Genomic DNA, 21855 nt, shown 5'->3' on the forward strand with positions numbered 1-21855 from the left:
GTATGGCTGCAGAAACGGCATTTTGTTTGGACCTCTAGGGGTCCAAATGACAATTAAATTGACTCTTGACTCTTGACTCTTGAACATGCTGGGAGAGTATGAGTCAAGGGCAAACTCGGCAGAGGTCGTGAATTAGGTCGTGAAAGTGGGACAGGCCGTTAAGGTTGCTAACAGTTAATCTTTTCCAAAAAGAAACACCTGGATAATTATAAATCGATCCCAAACCCTTCCAGGTGTTCACTGGCCCTATCCCTGATCTCTATCTCCGTTACATTAACGACTGCTACCTCTTGCACCCATGCAGAACTCATGGACTTCATCAACTTCGCCACCAATTTCCATCCTGCACTCAAATTCACTTTGCCCATCTCCAACACTTCCCTCCCCTTTCTTGATCTCACCGTCTCCATCACAGGAGATAGACTAACAACTGATGTTTATTATAAACCCACTGACTCCCACCACTGTCTCCACTTCACTTCTTCCCACCCTGCATACCTCAAGGGCCATCCAAACCCAGCTGTAGGGTTGGCCTTGATGGTGTGGAGCCCTTATTTGCTACTATCCCAGGACTTTTATGTCTTTTATGGTGGCACAGTGGTGCAGCATTAGTTGCAGCTGCTTTATGGACCCGTCCCACTTAGGGGACTGCAGGAGACTATGCAGTCGCCACATGTTCGCGGGTGGTTGCCGGGTAGTCGCCTTCATGGTCGTGAGGAGTTCCCACATTCCCAACATGTTGAATAATCAGCGGCGAGAGTAGAATGAAGCCGCCGTGGAGAGTAGCGAGAATCCTCGTGCTGTAGATGGGTCGCCAGGAGGTCGAAGGTTCTCGTAGGTTCTTGCAGGTTGTGGCCGGTGCTGAACGGTGAATTTCATTGGCTCATTGGGAAAAAAAACATAACCAGTAGTTTTCAGAACCAGAACTAACTGACTGGTAAAATTGATGTCCATCCGAGCTTCACAGCCGTGTATCCCTGACTTCGTAACTGTTGTCTGGCTTCTTAAAAGTTGTCTCCACTCCTTCTCCCACCTTCTCCCCCCCTCGCCCCCTCCCCTCTTTTAAAGGACTTACCGTACACTGTGCTTTAGCCGTCTTAATTACAGCGCCAACCTTCCTGGTCATCGCGGTGTGTGTCTATATCACCTTGGCTTTGTACCGTGTGAATTTCAGACAGTGCTCACCCCGATTGCCCTGTCCCCTGCCTTTGCGATGTGTTGGTGTGCGTGTGTGTTCCACTCTGACAGTCGCCTTTCCAGTTGTCAGTTTTTCAGGCGCCTGAAAAATCGCCGAAGTGGGACAGGCCCAAAGACCCAGGCTCAATCCTGACTATGGGTGTTGTCTGTACGGCATTTGTATGTTCTATCTGTGACTGTGTGGATTTCCCCCGCGTGCTCCGGTTCCCTCCCACATTCCTAAGACATGCAGGTTTGTAGGTTCATTGGGTTCTGTGAAAATTGTAAATTGTCCCTAGTGTGGAGAATAGTGCTAGTGATCATTGGTCGGCACAGACTCGATGTGCCAAAGGGCCTGGTTCCTTGCTGTATCTCTAAAGTAAAGTCTAAAGTTCTATCTTGTATTTCTTATGGAAGGAAACATTTTCAAAATACATTGGCATTGTACCATATCTCTCAAAACACCTATGAAGCAAAACATTATTTTGGGATGTGGATGAGATTTCTATGTCAGCAACACTGATGTTACAGCGAGGAGTGACATGAATTACCAGCAAAACATCTTGGCAACTATTTATAAAGGATCCCACATTATGTAACCCGCATTTCGTACTGTGAATTTTCTCTACTAAAGTAGATTTTCTGGCAAATACAACACAAAAGCAATGTATCCACAACACAAAGAAGTTAGGAGCAGGGAGGTTCTAGTGCAGTTGTACAGGGTCTTGGTGAGACCACACCTGGAGTATTGCGTACAGTTTTGGGCTCCTAATCTGAGGAAGGACATTCTTGCCATAGAGGGGGTACAGAGAAGGTTCACCAGACTGATTCCTGGGGTGTCAGGACTTTCATATGAAGAAAGACTGGCTAGACTCGGCTTGTACTCGCTAGAATTTAGAAGATTGAGGGAGGATCTTATAGAAACGTACACAATTCTTAAGGGGTTGGACAGGCTAGATGCAGGAAGATTGTTCCCGATGTTGGGGAAGTCCAGAACAAGGGGTCACAGTTTAAGAATTAAGGGGAAATCTTTTAGGACTGAGATGAGAAAAACGTTTTTTACACAGAGAGTGGTGAATCTCTGGAATTCTCTGCCACAGAATGTAGTTGAGGCCAGTTCATTGGCTATATTTAAGAGGGAGTTAGATGTGGCCCTTGTGGCTAAAGAGATCAGGGGGTATGGAGAGAAAGCAGGTACAGGATACAGTTGGATGATCAGCCATGATCATATTGAATGGCGGTGCAGGCTCGAAGGGCCGAATGGCCTACTCCTGCACCTATTTTCTATGCTTCTATGTTTGTCACAGTTCTTAAAAGTTGTCCACGGTGATATTAAAAATCTGCTGGATGAGTTCAGCACTGAATCATTTATTGTGGTCAATCTCAGAGGCCAAACCAAGCCTTTTATAGATTGAAAAATAGACACAAAAATGCTGGAATAACTCAACAGGTCTGACAGTATTTCTGGAGAAAAGGAATAGATGAAGTTACGGGTCAAGACCCTTCTTCAGACTGAATTTCTGTTCTTGACCTGAAACGTCACCTATTTCTTTTCTCCAGAGATGCTACCTGTCCCGCTGAGCTATTCCAGCCTTTTCAAGGCTTCAAGGTGAGTTTATTCTCCCACGTACCAATTAAGGTACAGTGACAATTCAGTTTGCCATACAGTCGTACCACAAAGAGCAACAAGACACACAAATGTTTTTTTTACATGCACACAGCGACTCCCCTACATTCCTCACTGTGATTGAAGGCAACAAACAGTTCAATCACTTCCCTTCTTTGTTTTCCCGCAGTCGAGGCATTCATACCTTCCATTGTCGGGGTGATCTTGGCTCCCGCAGCCGGCGGTCGAGCCCTCCGCATCGGGGCGATCAAGCTCCCGCATGGGTGGGGGTTCTCAGCTCCCCGTGCCGGGCGATCGGAATTCCGATTCGGGATCCCGGGTCTAACCTCCTGCGGCTTGGAGCTTCCCAACATCAGTCTCTACCCGAGACTGCGTGCTCCTCGATGTTGAAATCCGCAAGCCGCAGTTGGAGCGTCGATCCCAGGCAAGGGATCACAGGCTCCGATGGTAAGTCCACGGCTGCTTGGTGGGGCTCAAAGTCAGTCCCGAACAAGGCCGCCAGCTCCACGATGTTAGGCTGCAGAGCGACCGGCGATACGATCCGGAAAACAATCGCATCTCCAGCAAGGTTAGAGATTGAAAAAAAGTTTCCCCCGACTCCCCCTCCCATCCCACCCCCCACATGAAACAAACCAAAGAACATTTAACACATACTTTTTAAAACACGCTAAAAATAACAAAAAAGACGAAAGGGCACTCAGACTGCAGGCAAGGCTGCCATTGCTGACAGCGCCACCTGGTGTTAAACCAGCATCTGCAGTTCCTTCCAAAGCCTTTTATATATTCCTGTCTCACTGCAGCCCAATAGACGATGCTGAATTTACTGCAGTCTTCAGCCACAGGGAAACAAGCCCATTGTTATTTTAAACCTACCTCTCCTATATCAGTGAATCCAGATCTTGGAAATAGATAACTGCAATCATCAGATTATCAACAATTATCGTAACAAAATGCCCGGCTCCAAGACTTAAATCTCAATAAAACAACGACTTTCTATATTTATTTGTACTAGTCAGAAGAATCTCCTTTGCAGAGTAATTCAGTTCAACAGTGGGTGTTGTACATTGCTGAGCAATATTGATTTAATAATGGTTCAATGGTTCTTTTATTGTCTCGTGTAACATAGTTACAATTAAATACTTTTTTTGCACATAGATCAGAAGGATTATTGCGTACATAAAGACAATCCCCAATGTACCACATGCATGGAAACAGCCCACTGAGTCCATATGCACCAGTCTCCAGATTTGACACAGTCCATGCTGCATTTGGCCATAAAGGCCCCATTGCAGTCATCACCTCATTCATTTTGCCAGTGAGCCGTCCTTCTCCTCTCCGGGCCTTCGGTCTTCGTGCCCTGGAGGGGGGCGCCTCCCGCAACCGACCTTGACGGCACGGAAGGTTGGACCCCCAGAGATGCTGACACAAAATGCTGGAGTAAGTCGGCGGGTCGGACAGCATCTCTGGAGGAAAGGAATAGGTGACATTTCGGGTCGAGGCCCTTCTTCAGGCTGAGTGTCGTGGGAAAGGGAAACGAGAGATTTAGACGGTGATATTCAGAGATATAGAACAAATGAATGAAAGATATGCAAAAAAGTAACGATGATAAAAGAGACAGGACATTGTTAGCTGTGGTCGAGGTGAAAACGAGTTACAGACAATGAGACTCAACAAGACGACTTTGAAGCCGGTACAATGACATGGGTGGGGGTGGGGCGGAGAGAGAGGGGCTACAAGGGTTAGAGAAATCAATATTCATGTCGCCGGGTTGTAAGCTGTACAAGCAAAATATGAGGTGCTGTTCCTCCAATTTGTATTTGGCCCCAGTCTGACAATGGAGGAGGCCCAGGACAGAATGGTCAGCGTGGGAATGGGAAGGGGAATTAAAGCGTTTGGCAACCGGGAGATCAAGTAGGTCCAGGCGGACTGAGCGAAGGTGGTCAGGGAAACATTCACCCAGTCTACGTTTGGTCTCGCCGATGTATGAGTCCACATCTTGAACAAGCGATATGGTAGATGAGGTTGGAGGAGGTGCAAGTGACATCCGGTTCTCCTCCCGACCCTTTGTCCAGCATCCACCGGTGTTGCCAACCCTCTCCTCCTTCCGGTTCCTGGTTCTCAGGGGAGGGTGGGAGAGGAGCCTCGGACCCACTGCAGGTGGGACACCCCGGCCCCACGGCTGCTGCCTGTCGTGGTTTGGCAACCGTCCGCAAGGCCCTCAGAGAGCTTCCGCCGCACGGCCCTATGTCCGTTGTCGGCGGTGGCTCCTCTGGTCTCCGGGGCTGAGCATGGTCGAGTTCAGCAGCAGCTTCCTTCGACAGACCGCGGCCCGCTGGTCTCACGCTGTCCAGCCACGTGGCTTTGCGAAGGGACTACGCACTGTCCACGGGCGCCCCGGGGGATTTCCTGGACCGCTGGGCACTGCGGGGGGTGGAATGATTCCTTGATAAGGATGGTGATATAGTTGTATAATATTTTATTTAGTATTGAAGAATATTTGTTTGTTGTATTATGGTGGTGGGTTTTGTTTTGATTTATTTCGTACTGTCCATATTATTAATAATTGAATAAATAATTGTTGATTAAAACAAAAACAAACAAAACATAGAAGCATTTAATGAACTCAACATATACACAGGGTTTGCAAGGAACTGTACCACTGCAATTAATAGGCCACCACTGTTAAATTATGGTGGTTTAAGTAAAAATAACAGAATAATATTTAAGGTAAAGATATCTTTGATAATCTTAGGATGTTCTAAGCATTTCATAGATTATGATGTGTCTTTGAGATGTAGTCAGTATTTGTAATTACAGTCACCAGTCAGTTTTAATTTCCATAAAGCATGCTGTGACAAATAACAATGAAATAAATGACTGGATTATTTTTGTGTGTTTATGGAATAATGACACTCAAGATCATTGCCACACGACCTTTCATGACCACAAGAAATAATATTTAGACAGCACTAATATTTTTGAAAGACAGCACTTCCACACTAGTTCAGACCTTGTGTTCACATCCTAAACTTAGTCTCTAGTGAGTGGATGTATGAAATAATATGGAAGATTCCACAATGCATAAGTGCGGCATGTTGGCGCAGTGGTAGAGTTGCTGCTTTATAGCTCCAGAGACCCGGGTTCGATCCTGACCATGGGTGCTGTTCGCGTGGAGTTTGTACGTTCTCCCTGTGATTACGTAGCTTTTTTCCAGATGCTCCGGTTTCCTCCCACACTCCAAAGGTGTACAGGTTTGTAGGTCAATTGGCTTTGATAAACAATTATAAATTATCTCTAGTGTGTTGGATCGTGTAAATGTGCAGGGATCGCTGGTCAGTGGGGATCTTTAAAACGATAACCTAAATTGTACTAAAAACATAGTCAGTCCATCTGAGCAGAATAATGTTTCCCCATTATGAAAATTCTATTTGAGTTACTGAGTTTAGTTAGAAATCATGTAAAAAATCATACAATTTCCCCATTAATATGGTGGTTGTGACATTGTGTAACAATCTCCACATCGTGACGAGATAACAACTGATCAGGGTATGTTTACTTAGGCATATTAATTATCGGTCATACAAATTAATAGCATTGAATTTCAATTAGATATGGTTTGGGAAATTAGTCATGGCTTCTGTTCCAATGTCATTTATATTTATTGATCCACCATTCATAGTTTGTCTTTACGCTGCCTCCTGTCAGAATCCTGGAAGCCCTTCCCTGAACCTCTCTGCTATACATTTTTCTTTAATGCTTTTAAACCTGCCCCTTTGATCAATCTTTTGGGAATCTACATTAAAATCTTTTCGTGTGGCTCAGTATCAAAATCATGGAGGTGGGTTTTTTTGCTGTGATAAAGTCACGAGGAATCTACTGTTGTTATTTTTGTTTGTCTTGCTGTACCTATACTGTCTTCTGATATCCTCTCTTCCTCTATCAAACATGGCCCCCAGCGGTTCAGCATGGAAGGGATCTCAAGTGTCATCCAGAGTGGCATTCGACAGACCTTTGGAAACTCGGGCAATGAAAAACAGGTAGCTGCCTTTTCTGCCTTTTCTGCCTTTCCTCATTTCTATTGTTTGACATTCATTAGCTGAATGAGCTGAGTTTGTAGTTCATAAGTTGTCAATCCCATCGGACAGTGCTGGAGTCTCCATGAATTAGAGATTAATGTCCTCAACAAACCAGAATAAATAGCATAGAACTATTAAAATCATAGTGTATCATCATAGAGCCATACCACAAGGAAGCAGGCCCTTTGGCCCAACTTACCCATGCTGACCAAGATACGCTATCCATACTAGACCCACCTACCTGCGTTTGGCCCATATCCCTCTAAACCATAACTATCTCTGTACCTGTCCAAATGCCTTCTAAAAGTTGTGATCCTACCTGCCTCAACAACCCCTCTGCCTGCTCATTCTATATACCAACCCTCTTCTGTGTACATTATCATTCTAACTTTCCTTGAGATCTTTTGCTAATTGTTTATTAAAATATTAAGGATGAGAAAATGGGTGTTTGAGTGGGCACGATAGCTGGAGGTGGGCAGCCATACGATGAAATATCCAGGTCTAACATGGTTCGGCAATCCTACATTAAGCCAACATTTGATGATGTGGAAAGGGTCAGCAGCGTGAAGTTCCTAGGTCTACACCTGTCAGATGACCTGATGTCCACAACCAACACCACAGCACTGGTCAAGAGAGCCCAGCAGCGACTACACCCTCTCCGAAGACTACATAAAGCAGGTCTTCCCACTACACATCTACGAACTTTTTATAGGGGGACAGTCGAGAGCACATTAACCAACGGCATCACTTCCTGGTTCGGGAGCTGCAAGGCGTACGAACGGCACCAACTTGACAAGATTGTGAAGACCGCCAGCAGGATTATTGGTGCTCCACTCCCTTTCTTGCTGGACATATACAGGAAGAGATGTATCAACAGAGCCATCTCCATCATCAAAGACCCCTACCACCCATCGCATCACATATTCTCCATCCTGCCATCCGGGAAGAGGTACAGAAGCATTACCTGCAAAACCAGCAGGATGCTCCTTAGCTTCTTCCCGCAGGCTATAAGACTGATAAACGGACTTTGCCCCCTGCCAAAGTATCGCGCACCAACCACCAACCTGGACACACTGCAGCAGCTGTCGATCGGAATGCCTGTTGATGTTTAGTAGAGAGTAGAGTGTTTAATTTAATTTGTTCATGATATATGTATTTTTATTTCTATTTACTTGTTGTTATTTGTACTGCACACTGAATGGATACAGGTTGAGCAACGTTTTTTTGTTTCCTCTGGGTATGTGAGTACTCAGGAAATGACAATAAAGATATACTGATACTGATACTGATACTGATACTGATAAGGGAAAATAATTAGATTTGCTTAAGTAATCAATACTCGGGAAATACTCAAACTGAGAATTAGCAAGTTTAAAGCCACTCTTCCAACAGCAGTACCTAGAAGAAGTGATCATTCTTAATCATTGTTCTTTCACTCTCCACAATTTAGTCGAGGCACTGCAAGATACTTGCTTTATACAAAACATATGGCACATATATATCTAAATACAAACTTTTTTCACCATTATGGTAAGTGAGCGTTTTAACTTAGAGTCATAGTCACACAGCACAGAAACAAGCCCTTCGACCCAACTCACCCATGCCGACCAAGATGCCCCATCTACGTTAGTCCAACCTGCCTGCATCTAGCCCGTATCCATCTGAACCTTTCCTATTCATGCGCCTGTCCAGATGTCTTTTAAAAGTTGTTATGGTATACCCCCCCCAACTATTTCCTCTCGTTCCATATACCCACCAACCTCTGTGTGAATGAATTGCCCCTCAGGTTCCTATTAAATCTTCCTCCATTCACCTTAAACCTCTGCCCTCTGGTTCTTGATGGTTTTACTCTGGGTTAAAGACTCTGCCCCCCCCTCCCCCCCTCATTGTATACACTATATATTTTTCAGTCTCTTTGAAAGGAATCTCGTGTGTGTGTGTGTATGTTTGAACATTATTTTGGACATACAATAGCTGTTACTGGTCTGAGTCTTTTCAACTAACTGGGAGAATGAGGGTCCCTCTCATTGGATCTGCACTTCCCTTTGCTGTTGTGTATCACTGATCCAGAAATAAGGAGTTTATGATAAAGAACATCTGAGGCTAGCTTGGATGTAGAGGAAAAGCAATGACATTTATTTTGCTTAACTAATTGCGTTTGTGTCCTGTATCTAGTATCTAACTACGGTGATTCCTTATGAAAAAAAGGGCACTCCTCCAACTGTTGAAGACCTTCAAATACTAACCACAAGTGAGTAACATGGAAATAAGTTGCTAGTTTCAATCTTTGATGATAGATTGATTTTGTGAGATGAAATAATTAGATTATTTCATGCATATTTTTAAGGCAGAGATAGATTCTTGATTAGTTCTGGTGTCAGATGTTATGGGGAGAAGGCAGGAGAATGGGGTTGGGAGGGAGAGCCATGATTGAATTGCGGAGTAGACTTGATAGGCTAAGTGGCCTAATTCTGCTCCTATCACTTATGACCTGATGAAATTGGCATCTTGAGGTCCTGGGGCAGTGTTGAAAGGTCTTGCACATTGGATATCACTACAGATTAGGGTACAAATTAAAGTTTTCCATCTTTCATTCAGTTTTTAAATTCACACACAAAAACGAGCACCACTGACGTTTAAGGCCCCTTTCCCAAACGGCGTCTTGGCACAGAGAGAAAACAAAATTAATCTGGAAGATGGCACCTCTGACAGAGCAGAACTCCATCAGAGCAACGTTAATAGTGGCACTGGACTTGTACCCAGAAGTGGTGGACATAAGCAAATTTAACAATAGAACACCAGGCTGGAGAGAGAATATGATGAATGTACTTTGGAAGGTTCAGTTTTTGAAGTCGCTAACCAACTTTATTCCTCTGTAGTTCTTCTGGCTATGAAGGAGGACAGTGAGAAGGTTCCAGTTTTACTGACTGACTACATTTTAAAAGGTAATTATTTTGAACAAATAATATACACACACATGCATATTGGCATATATATATATAATATATATATATATATGCACACACATACACACACGTATATATATATATATATATATACACGCTTACACACACACATACACATACACACACACATAGACACACACACACACGTATATATATACACACTTACACACACACACATATATATATATATATATATATACACACACATACACACACGTATATATATATACACGCTTACACATACACACACACATAGACACACACACACGCGTATATATATATATACACTCACACACAAACACACATATATATATATACACACACACACACGTATATATAGATATACACGCTTACACACACATATATACACATACATACACACACACATAGACACACACACACACACGTATATATATATATACATATACACACACACACACACATACTCACACACACATATATCACACACGCACGTGGATTGACCAATGTGTGTTCTACATTCCCATTTTATTAATGATAATAGATTCTTAGATATGAATGGGATGGTGGATAATGGGACAGTACCGGATGGTGACATTGAGGTAGAAGATCAGCTGGGTTCTTGGGAACGGCATAGTGGGAACATCGGGCCAAGAAACCTTCTCCTGCATCTGATATTTCTCCTGCTCTCTCCGACTGCTTGCCCTTTTGAGAACCCAATCATCCCCTGCGTCAATAATGCCTTGAGCATGAATGCTACAATGCGAACGAGTCGAACATGGGATTACTTGATCTTTGTCATCTTGACAGCTTGATGTCAGAAGGACCAGTTGTCATTAGGTCATAAGGTCACAAGTAATGGGACTAGAATTAGGCCATTCGGCCCATCAAGTCTACTCCACCATTCAACCATAGGTGATCTATTTCTCCCTCCTAACCCCATTCTCCTGCCTTCTCCCCATCACCCCTGTGTTTGTGTTGACGAAAACCAGACCAGTTTGCTGCACAGGACATGGTTACCAAGACATCGCCAACAAACATGTGGTTAAACACACGTTAAAGATGCCGCTATGCTGGCTGGACCCTTTGAATCTCCATTCCCTCTTATTGCCATGACATCTGTTCACCGCAGTGACCTTATAAGGTGAGGAGAGGTGAAGGAGCCTCTCTTGAATGTGATGGATGGTAATTAAAAATTGATTTCCCCCACAATTTATTGACAACTGCTCCCTTGTACGACCTGAACTAAAGCCTGGAATGTCAGAACAATATTTCATTCAGACAGAAATATAGCAAGGATAAAGTTTCAAGTATTATTGACCATAATCCCGATGATTTACTCGAGGTTGTTTCGAGGGTAACTCTGACCTCAGTTTAGTGCATCTCGAATGGAAACAGGGAGTCTGATATAAGCTGGAAATAAGATGTAGACATCTGTGATGGTTCAATAAATGATGGCCTTGCCAGCAATACATACACAAAATATTGATTAACTTGTCCAAAGCCTGGCAGTGGAGCTTAACACAAGAAATAGAAGCATGACCAGGCCATTCAGCCCCTCCGTGCCTGTTCTATCATTCAGTCATATCGTGGGTGTTCTTTTACCTCAAAACCTCTTTCTTGCACTAATTCCACATCCCTTTATTCCCTTAATATTCAAAAATCCTTCTCTCTCTGCCTTGAACATGGTGACTTCGCCTTCATAGCTCTCTTGAATAGAGAATTCCTAAGATTCTATTCTCTGGGTAATGAAATGTACTCCATGCACAGTCTTGAATGGCCAACCCTTTATTTTGTGACCGTGACTCCTGTTTCTGGGCACATCAGGCAGGGGAAGCTTCATCCCTGTATCGACCCATATCAAAACCCATAAGAATAACAAATTTCATATATTCCGGTGAGATTGCGACTCATTCTGCAAAAAGTCTCGAGAGTATAGTCTAATTTAATTAATCTGCCTTCACTGATCGAAAAGTACTGCAACTCTACCGACGTGTAGCTGTAACACCCCACTCTGCACCTGGAAATATAAGGGATAGCAAACTGCTAGAGAAACTCAATGGGTCAGGCAGCATCTGTGGTGGGAAATGGGCAGAAGACGTTTTGGGTTAGGACCCATCTTTAGACTGAGGAAGGATCCCAATCCGAAACATTATCCATTTCCCTGCACGGATGTTGCCTGACCAACTGAGTTACTGCAGCAGTTTGCTTTTTACGCAAAGAGAACAAGATTACTTGCGGCTGAAGAGGGATCCCAACCAGTAACGTCACTTATCCATGTTCTCCAGCCCATGCCAATCAACTTGCCCCATGCCATTCAACTTGCCCCATGCCAATCAACTTGCCTATGCCAATCAACTTGCCCATGCCAATCAACTTGCCCATTCACACTAGTCCCACCTGTTTGTGTTTAGCCCATATCCCTCCAAACCGATCCTATTCATGTATCTATCCAAATGTTTTTTTAAACATTGTGATAGTACCTGCCTCAATTATCTCCTCTGGCATCTCGTTCCATATACCCACCACCCTTTGTATTAAATCTTTCCCCTCAGGTTCCTATTAAATCTTTCCCCAATCACCTTAAACCTAGTTCTGAAGATCTCCTGAAAAGTGGATTGCAAATATACCACTTGCTCCTGTGTGTGTACATAATTCATAACTTAAAAGTGCTTTTGTGCAAATTTAGACGTTTCTGCGCCTATTTTAGGGGAAGTTGGTGGGAATTTCCTGCCTCGCTTTAATCTCCAGTAAATGTTGTCATTTGTATTTGTCACTTGATGACATCGTCTAGGTGGGCAGCACAGAGCTTTAACTCAACCGCAGGAACTGGATCAAAAGGTTGTAATGCACAACCTCAGTTGTGTAATGACAGCTAAATGAGGAACAAGTCTCACATTGTGGTTTAGTGGATCACCGCTTTTTGTAAGCACTGAGTCCCCTACATTGATGTACAAGTGCTGCCCTTTTTCCTGATGTTCACTAAGGCCATTGCCCAGCTCAGTCATGGGGCCCTAAAGCAGCAAGGAGGCCTTTGGCAGAGTGGGTTTCTGTTACACCAAGGGTTCTGGTCATATCAAGGTGCTTGATCATAACATGGTCACAATGCAGGCTTTGATCCAGGCTGTTAGATAGGACTGGGATACTCATCACACACCTCCTTTCAAACTTCACCTTTCCCAATTCCCCCTTCACATGTGCGTCTGATATTGAGAAAGCACAGTAACACAGCTGCCCCACTCTTCCCAACCGCTCTGTGCAAATGATCAGGCAGCATTCAGCTCAGCTGCTTCTGTCAACACACGTTAGGCTCTAAACTGCTTGTAAACGGGGAGGTGAAAAGATTGCTTACACCAATGATTTCTTAAAATGGGAATGCCCCCAAATTAATGACTTAGTGACCTCTTCTTTGGCATTGGAGCATTAGACACTAGACATTGAAACAGACACGAACAAGTACAGCATATGAACAATGTTTGTGCTGAACATGATCTCATCTATCTGTACACAATCCATATCCCTCTATTCCCTGCTCTTCCATGTTCCTATCTAAAAGCCTCTTAAATACCACTAATGTATCTACCTCCACTCCTGGCAATGGGTTCCAGTCCCCACTACACCCTGTGTAAATAAAAACTTGCCCTGTACATCTCCATGAAACTTTCCCCCTCTTATCTTATAGCTATGGTCTCTAGTATTTGACATTTCAACCTTGGGATAAAGGTTCTAAAGGGCCTGTCCCACTTGGCTGTCATTTGCGGCTCATTTATGCATGATATGTAAAATAGGTTGACGCGTCGTTACGCACGACGTCGCACGCAACTCACGCGTCATCGTGCCGTCTGGTGCAGGTGACATCGTTAGAATACCCTGCGGCGCGCGGCGATGCATGGTTATGCATGGTGACGTAATCGTGTGTCACCACGCGATACACGTGAGACGTCGGGACGCAGCGTGCGACGCCATTGCGTCAGTGTGCGTATGTGATACACCACGCAGGTGGCGCTCAAAGATTTGGTACAGTACGAAATCCTGGAGCGCCGCGCGATACCGCGTGCAACTCCACGCCTCTCCATGCGCCCGTCCCGCGCTACCCACACGCTACCCGTGCATCACAATGCGTCGACCTATTTTACATATGACACGTAAATGAGGCGCAAATGAGGGCCAAGTGGGACAGGCCCCTAACTGACTACCCTTTCTAAGCGTCACACAGATTAACATTAAACAGCACCAAAATGAGGTGAGGTACAGTTTGTAAGTTAATGTTTTTGAACTGCACTGTATCCCCAAGTGTTTGACGTAAGCCTTGAACCAACAACCTCCTTCTGGACGAGACGTGTAAGTATTAACAACAAGTCAAAGACTGATAACAACATTGAACCGCATTCTATCTGCGAGTGAAGGTCCACATGTACATGTAGCAGCGATTCTGCCAGGGTTGAGAACAAAAACACAGACAGGTTACAGACTCCTCTTGGACAGCAGTAACTGGAAGTTAACCTGAATCTTTAATGTTCAGTTGGAGGCTTGTATTCTTCCAGGATGCTGCTCAGATGGTATACGGAGCTTTATAGGCTATTCTCGGGACTATGTGTTAGATTCTTATTCATAATTCATGTGATGCCTGCCCTTCACAGCCCTGTTATGTTTTGATGTGTCTTTGTCTTTCCAGTTTTGTGCCCGACATAAGCCTACGCATTGTTCCCACGGATGCCAAGGTTGGCTAGGCTGCCAGATTCCCGCTTGCAGGCTGCATCCCAAGGCCAAAATAATGTCCAGATAAGCTAACCACATGAACCAGCCTCCATCTTTCAGAAGAGAGAAAACAGCCAATTGAAAGAAATGTGGTTTCTTAAGCTTTGGCAAAGGTTTTGTAAATATTTTATTTTTAAGAGTTAACTGACAGTGGAGTTGGCACCAATAATCAGAAATTATCAGAAATCGTCAACAAAGAAAATGGAAACTAACAGGAACAATTTAAATATACTTAATCTGTCACTGCTTCGTCATCGGGTACACTTGGAAATTCAGGCCTGTGTATATTGCAGTCACCCTTAACCTGCTCTTGTTTTGGGAGTCAGAATTGCTCTAGATCCACCCACATTGAGACAGATTGAAAGGAGAAATGATTTGGCAATCTTACCGCAGTCACTGGGCACAATTTATAGCTTTTGCAATGTGTTGCAGTCCTAAAATAGTAAGTAGAAATCTTCGATGAAATAATGAGAAATGTGGTCTTAATCAGGTCTTTATCACTGATTGTGTATCAGGGATCTGAGGAAGGATCAACTAGCCACTAAAATTATAAGTATTATAAGGGGTCTACATGATAACTTTTGGTAAGTGCCATGTCCTGACATTATATCCTATCACTGCTGGGAAAAAACACATATCGCTGAGATAGATGGAATCATTTATTTGAAGTGCTGTCTTTATTGCTGCATAATCCCTCCTGGAGCCAGCTGTTTGCTGGTGTGGTGGTGACTGACTACATTTCGTACCTGATCCATCATGCATTGCAATGATTCATAAAAGTGTTTACAGCCTCAGGATAGTAGTCTCCCGCGGCGGGCTGAAGGGCCTCGTTAAAATGGCGGGCAACGCTGAGTCACGAGTGTACATCATCCAGTATTTATGCAATCTTCGTGGTTGCTCCTCAAGCACAATGTACATTAAACCAAGACCCTGCCCAAAGGCGGGCGTGAATGGAATAATCAGCCGATTAATACTGCTGACAACCATGAGAAGAAATACAACAGCAGCATTATTTGATACAGTATCTAGTCCAGCTATCTCCCTGGTTGAGACTGTCTCACCAATCGGCCTGTTATTCCACTACAGTCTGCGGCCACTGCTTTATGGTTATGCCTGGTTTCTAAGCATGTCTATTTCACTTCACTGTTAAAGAATAAATAGCTTCTCTCTATTATGTGCTCTGCAGTAAAATGTCCCCTTCACAAATTGACCTTCCACGTGTAGACAGAGCGCACTCTGGCATGTCTGGTGCCATCTGTGTGGGTAGAACACCTTGCCTCCTGCCTCCTCTGTAACGTACTCCTCCACTGTCTGCAGCCTCTCTGAGATAGCCCTCCACCACCTGGTGGGAAGATGTCCCTTTGAAAGTCACTCTCCCCAAACGCCAGCTTCTCTGCTTTTCTCAAGTCGCCAGTCAGTTAATCTAGTTGATGTGGAATGAGAGCGACACCTAGTAAAGGGGAATCAGCTGAACACTCTCGGTCCTGCAACCACATAAGCATTAAATCCCTTAATTCCAGTTTATCAGCACGAGCCCATCCAAAATTTGGAAAGTGGAAACTTCAGGGGAAGTGGCCTTTCAATCAGGGTATAGCGAGTCATAGAGTGTGTAAACAAGCCCAACATGCCCCTTCTACACTTGGCCCACCTGCCGGCGTTGGCCCATATCCCTCTAAAACCATGGGTAATAATGGTGAAATACATGAAGCAACTCACCACAATGTCCCCATACTCCTAGATCACAGTTCTGTCTCATTTCAAGTGGTCTCAATGCACAGCTTTGAATGGAGATATTCCTTTCATGGTACAGGCTGAAGGTGCAAGAACAATGTGCATAACCAGGTCAGTATTGCCACCGCATCAAAGCTGCAGGACTGGTGGTCACCGGGGAGTCTGAAAGCTAAGTTTCCAGCTTCATAACACCCTATGTCCCATGGCATTATATTAGACAGGAGTGAGTTGATGCAGCAATACTGATGCCTTCTGCTCCTGGGTGCAGTCGCACTGTTGGGGACGCTGGGAGTGGTGCAAGTTGGGGAGTGGGAGGGCAAGGTTATCAATAAACCCAAATAAATTCACTTTACGATAGACTCAAAGTGCTGGAGTATCTCAGCGGGTCAGGCAGCATCTCCGTAGAAAAAGGATGGGTGACGTTTCAGGTCCTTCAGTGTGAAGAAGGACCAAACTCAGTTTGAAGTAGTCTGAGGGCTTTTCAGTCTGAAGAAGGGGCCCGACCCGACATGTCACCCATTCTTTTTCTCCAGAGATGCTGCCCGACCCGCTGAGTTACTCCAACACGTTGTGTCTGTCTATCTCTGGTAATAAACCAGCATCGGCTGTTCCTTGTTTCTACATTTCTTCTGAATTCACTTTAATTTCCTTTCAAACGAATTCTATCAGAAGGAAGTGTTACCATCCGCCCGTCTGTCTCTGCTCCTCACTACTTTACATCCTAACTCCTATCCGTCACCTTCCTGCCTAAGAAACCAAAATTATTTTATAAGACATGTCCTTGTCTTATTGTATTGTCCATAAAAAGTAGATTACTTAACACTTTACAGGTTAATATTACTTGTTTAAAACTTCAGAAGACAGCATTGTACCCTGAACATGCTCATTGTTAAGTATTACCTAATTGGTGCTATGATTATTTATATATTTATTTCCACGATGGATGCAAATGATGATTGTATTGTATACAATGAATATTAAGAAGAAACCACGGCATACAGATGGTAAATTGACAGCACACAAGCCTTTGAAAATTCCAATCTTACACTATGCATTATTCATTCCTGGCCAGTTCAATGCTATGGAGTGATATGTCTGCAAACCACGTAACTAAATAACCTTAAAAAAGACTAAAGGGCCTGTCCCACGATGCGAGTTCACCCAAGAGCTCTCCCGAGTTTAAAAAAAAAAATCAAACTCGTGGTACCTCCATCACAAGTATTTTTTTACTCTTGGAAATTTTTCACCCTGTTGGAAAAACTTCTCGGTTTTCCACGTTTCCGGAGTACCTGCCGTTAGCATTACGTGCCGCTACGAGATATCCACGAGCCCTGACGTACCCATTCTACGTACATTCTACGTACTTACGAGTTTGATTTTTTTTTAACTCGGTAGAGCTCTTGGGTGAACTCGCATCATGGGACAGGCCCTTTACAGTGTTGCAGTGCGCCACTGAATAAATCTGGCGGGAGACGCATCTTGGAAATCTGGAGTTAATTCGCCTCACAAAGTATTGACGTTGGGTTTAAAAACTAACATAAATACTGTATTTGGTTTTACAGGATCCCTGGAGAAAAGGAATAGGTGGCGTTTCGGGTCAAGACCTTTCTTGTCTCGACCCAAAACGTCACCTATTCGTTTTCTCCAGAGATGCTGCCTGACCCGCTGAGTTACTCCAGCATTTTGTGTCTATCTTCAGTGTAAACCAGCATCTGCAGTTCCTTCCTACATGCAGTATTAGGTTATGTTATGTTAAGGGTTTATGAGGTGAAGGCAGAACGATAAGGTTAAGGTACAGGTTAGTCATGATCTAAAATGATTCAACTGCCTGCTGCACCCCTGCCCCAGCTGAATGTCAAGTACCAAATATAATGATGCAAGCATTGCTCTGGCCCACAGAAGCAAGTGTACAGTAGCTATACTCAGACTGTGCTTGAGAAAGCCACTCCTGTGATAAGGAGCAGACACGATGGGCCGAATGGCCTAATTCTGCTGCTATGTCTTGTGTTTTCATGGAGGCACTATCGGTTTCAATTCTTGTCCTTGTCCTTATTCAAGAGATGACATTTAAAAAGGCTCAAGGAGCATCTCTGCAAAGGTAAATTAAAAATGTTAAACAGTGTACTCAAAGCAAAGCAGGTTATAATACCGATCTTGCAACCATGAGGAAATGGATGGCTTATTGAGCGTAATTGTGATTCTCTACACCCTGCTTTAATAGTTTCTTATGCCTGCCTGTGGGGAATATGCACCCAGGACCAAATTACAGTGTCTCTCCTCACTATGATAACCCAAGTAGGAGGGTACACTTAAGGTGTACGTATCAACCTGCCATTTTGTCGACACGAACCAGAAGACAACGGCGACCTACTTACTGCGCTGATCCAGCCTCTGTGGAAGAAACTGCGGGATTGATTTTAGCAATTTGTAATGTAATGAGGAGTGAGAGAGGTGAGCAAGGGTTTGCTGAGAGTGATACGTTTTTGTTGAGAGAAGCAGGTACGTTATGCAATATTGTTCTGGAGGTGTAAAAGAAGCTTTGCAGTGATTGTAACTTAAAGTGGATCCAGATCCAAATCTGGCCATCCTGGCCATGGTACTAAAGTTTATTTAGAAGCACTCCTTCAACTTTCAACTATGTGACAAGACAAAATTCAAACAAGGACAGAAATGAATAGTGACACCATCTTTGAGGCAATCCTCAATCCCACCATTAAAAATATTTGTAACTTAGTAGTGGCAGAGTGGCGCAAAGGTAGAGATGCTGACTTACAGCGCCAGAGGCCCAGGTTTGATCCTGACCACGGTTGCTGTTTGTATAGAGCGTAGGTTTTCTTCGGGTGCTCCGGTTTCCTCCCACACTCCAAAACAAAAATACAGGTTTGTAGGTTAATTGGCTTTGGTAAAAAATGTAAAAAGTCCCTAGCGTGTAGGATAGTGCTAGTGTACAGGGATCACTGGTCGGCACGGACTCGTTGGGCCGAAGGGCCACATTCCACAATGTATCTGTAAATTATACTAACCTTGTGATTTGTACTGTTTTAAATGACTCGTTGTGATTTGTAGCAAAAAGCATATCATTGGAAAAAGATGTTTATCTGTAGAATGAGAGCAAAAATCATCGACGGCACGGTGGCGCAGCGGTAGAGTTGCTGCTTTGCAGCGCTTGCAGCGCCGGAGACCCAGGTTCGATCCCGACGATGGGTGCTGTCTGTACGGAGTTTGTACATTCTCCACATGACCTGCGTGGGTTTTGTCCGAGATCTTCGGTTTCCTCCCACACTCTAAAGACGTACAGGTGTGTAGGGTAATTGGCTTGGTAAATGTAAAAAGTGTCCCTAGTGGGTTTGAAAAGGATAGTAGGAGAATGTTAATGTGCGGGGGTCGCTGTTTGGCGCGGACCCAGTGGGCCAAAGGGCCTATTTCCGCGCTGTATCTCTAAACTAAACTAATCTGATCCCCAATGTTGGAATCTGCAACTTAAACTGCTCATTGTATAAATACACAGACCATGCAAGAAATGTTCTAGAATGCAGCAAGTTGTGGCAAAAGACATTGCATTCACCGTGGATACCAGCTCTCCATGGTATGAACTCCAAGTTAAAAGAGCACTTCAAATTATCTTATCTTTACAATTGCTAGACACCATGTTATGTCTCTTCAGTAGTAATTTGATTTTTAAATTTAATTTCTCAAAGTTAGGCAGCGGCTGTTATCAGTGAAGAGAGGTTTCGCAATTGAATCTTGTGCGAATCAGAAGACAGGAAATGTGTCAAATTGGCCGTTAATTGCTTGTATAATAAAGGACAAACACTAATATTGATCAATGTTAATTTTATAAATAGGCGAGAGAACGGAACAAATGTATGTCTAACTGAGTTCTTGTAATGAAACGTCAGCAACTTCCAGTGTTCTTCCTTTAAAGAGGCAATAGCTGTTTATAATTTGTTCTTGTTCGTTGAACAATCAGGATTTTCTCTCTCACTCTCTCCCAATCTCTTTCGCTCTCACTCTCTCTCTCTCTCTCTCTCTCTCTCACTCTCTCTCTCTCTCCCAATCTCTCTCTCTCTCACTCTCACTCTGTCTCTCTCTCTCTCACTCACTCTCTCTCTCTCCCCCTCTCTCTCCCAATCTCTCTCTCTCACTCTCTCAAACTCTTACTCTTGCTCCCTCTCTCTCTCCCTCTCTCTCTCCCTCTCTCTCTCCCGCTCTCTCTCTCTCTCTCACTCACACTCTCTTACCCTTTCTCTCACTTCCTCACTCTCTCACACTCATATTCATATTGTTGAATTTATGCCCCTGTCCCACTGAGGAAACCTGAACAGAAACCTCTGGTGACTTTGCGCCCCACCCAAGTTTCTGTGCGGTTCCCGGAGGTTTTCGTCAGTCTCCCCACCTGCTTCCACCACCTGCAACCTCTGGCAACCACCTGCAACCTCCAGGAACCGCACGGAAACCTTGGGTGGGGCGCAGAGTCTCCAGAGGTTTCCGTTCAGCTTTCCAAAGTGGCACAGGGGCATAACTTCACAAGGTAGAATGCTGTAATGTCCAAGCACCTTTCTGGAGTTATTGTCAGCTTGACACGAGAATCCTGCTGCATTGGTGACTGTGGCAGAATCCCATGGATGTTGAATTATTTGCCTAATTATAGCAGTCATTAACCCACCTTCTGCTTCCAGTTGAAACACCAAGAATCCCTCCCCTATATTTTAACCCAATCTTGCAGTTCAATGAGGAAAAACACGATATTGTCTCTTTAAAATACTGTTCTGTAATTAATGTGTCAATTTATTGCAGAGTATGAAGTTGTAACTGAAAATGCTAAAATAATTGACAATAAAGGTTTGCAATGTTTTATATACATGGAATATTAGTTATTCAAAAAATCAACTCAACACAAGATCAAATCTTGCAATATGCGTTTGATCTCATATCAGGATTATAGTTTCATCCTCAAAACAGGGCTTTCTTAGTTTAGTTTATAGATACAGCGTGGAAACAGGCCCTTCGGCCCACCTAGTCCATGCCAGCTAATGCTGTAGGCTGGCACCAAGTTTGTCTCCATCAGGGATCAGGTTTTGTGTTAAAAGCATCCCTTTGCACCAGTCAACAAGACATTCACAAAATAGAAAGAGATGCAGAGATCTCAGCTTGCTCCTTGTTCAGTCCATTGACATGTTTCCTGAGGTCATTCTAACATGGGTCTGTGACCCCCATACAGACCTGCCATTCAATAGCTATATTAATATCGATCAGTATGACCCAGTGGATGGAAACTCTACGCAAGCAACGTGGTTCAAGCCATCAATTGTTGTATGTCACGTTTACTCAATAGAATTGCTTGCAAATGTTCATAATATCGAATAATATAAATATTATGGAAACACTGGGGTTTAAACAATAAGAATACACCAACACATCAGCCTGAAAAAGTGTCCCAACCTGAAACGTCACCCATCCATGTTCTGTAGAGATGCTGCCTGACCCGCTGAGTTACTCCAGCCCTTTAATAAATGTACACACTATCAGAATGTTGTCTAGG

General features: G+C 43.9%; 1 protein-coding gene across 2 annotated transcripts in view; it reads left to right on the top strand.

Moving 5' to 3' along the window:
* fez1 (fasciculation and elongation protein zeta 1 (zygin I)) overlaps positions 1–16211 on the top strand; it is a 55087-nt gene extending 38876 nt beyond the window's left edge. Inside the window, exons 6-9 of one of the 2 annotated variants that reach the window (XM_055660847.1) lie at positions 6760–6840; positions 9055–9130; positions 9759–9824; positions 14500–16211. In XM_055660847.1, coding sequence (XP_055516822.1) covers positions 6760–6840; positions 9055–9130; positions 9759–9824; positions 14500–14516 — 240 coding nt within the window. In that variant the 3' untranslated portion in view covers positions 14517–16211. The remainder of the gene's footprint in view (positions 1–6759; positions 6841–9054; positions 9131–9758; positions 9825–14499) is intronic. The other variant, XM_055660848.1, reaches the window with a different exon arrangement.
* The last annotated feature ends 5644 nt before the right edge of the window (positions 16212–21855 follow it).

This window comes from Leucoraja erinacea, chromosome 32 (genome assembly GCF_028641065.1).
Source record: "Leucoraja erinacea ecotype New England chromosome 32, Leri_hhj_1, whole genome shotgun sequence".
NCBI lineage: Eukaryota > Metazoa > Chordata > Chondrichthyes > Rajiformes > Rajidae > Leucoraja > Leucoraja erinaceus.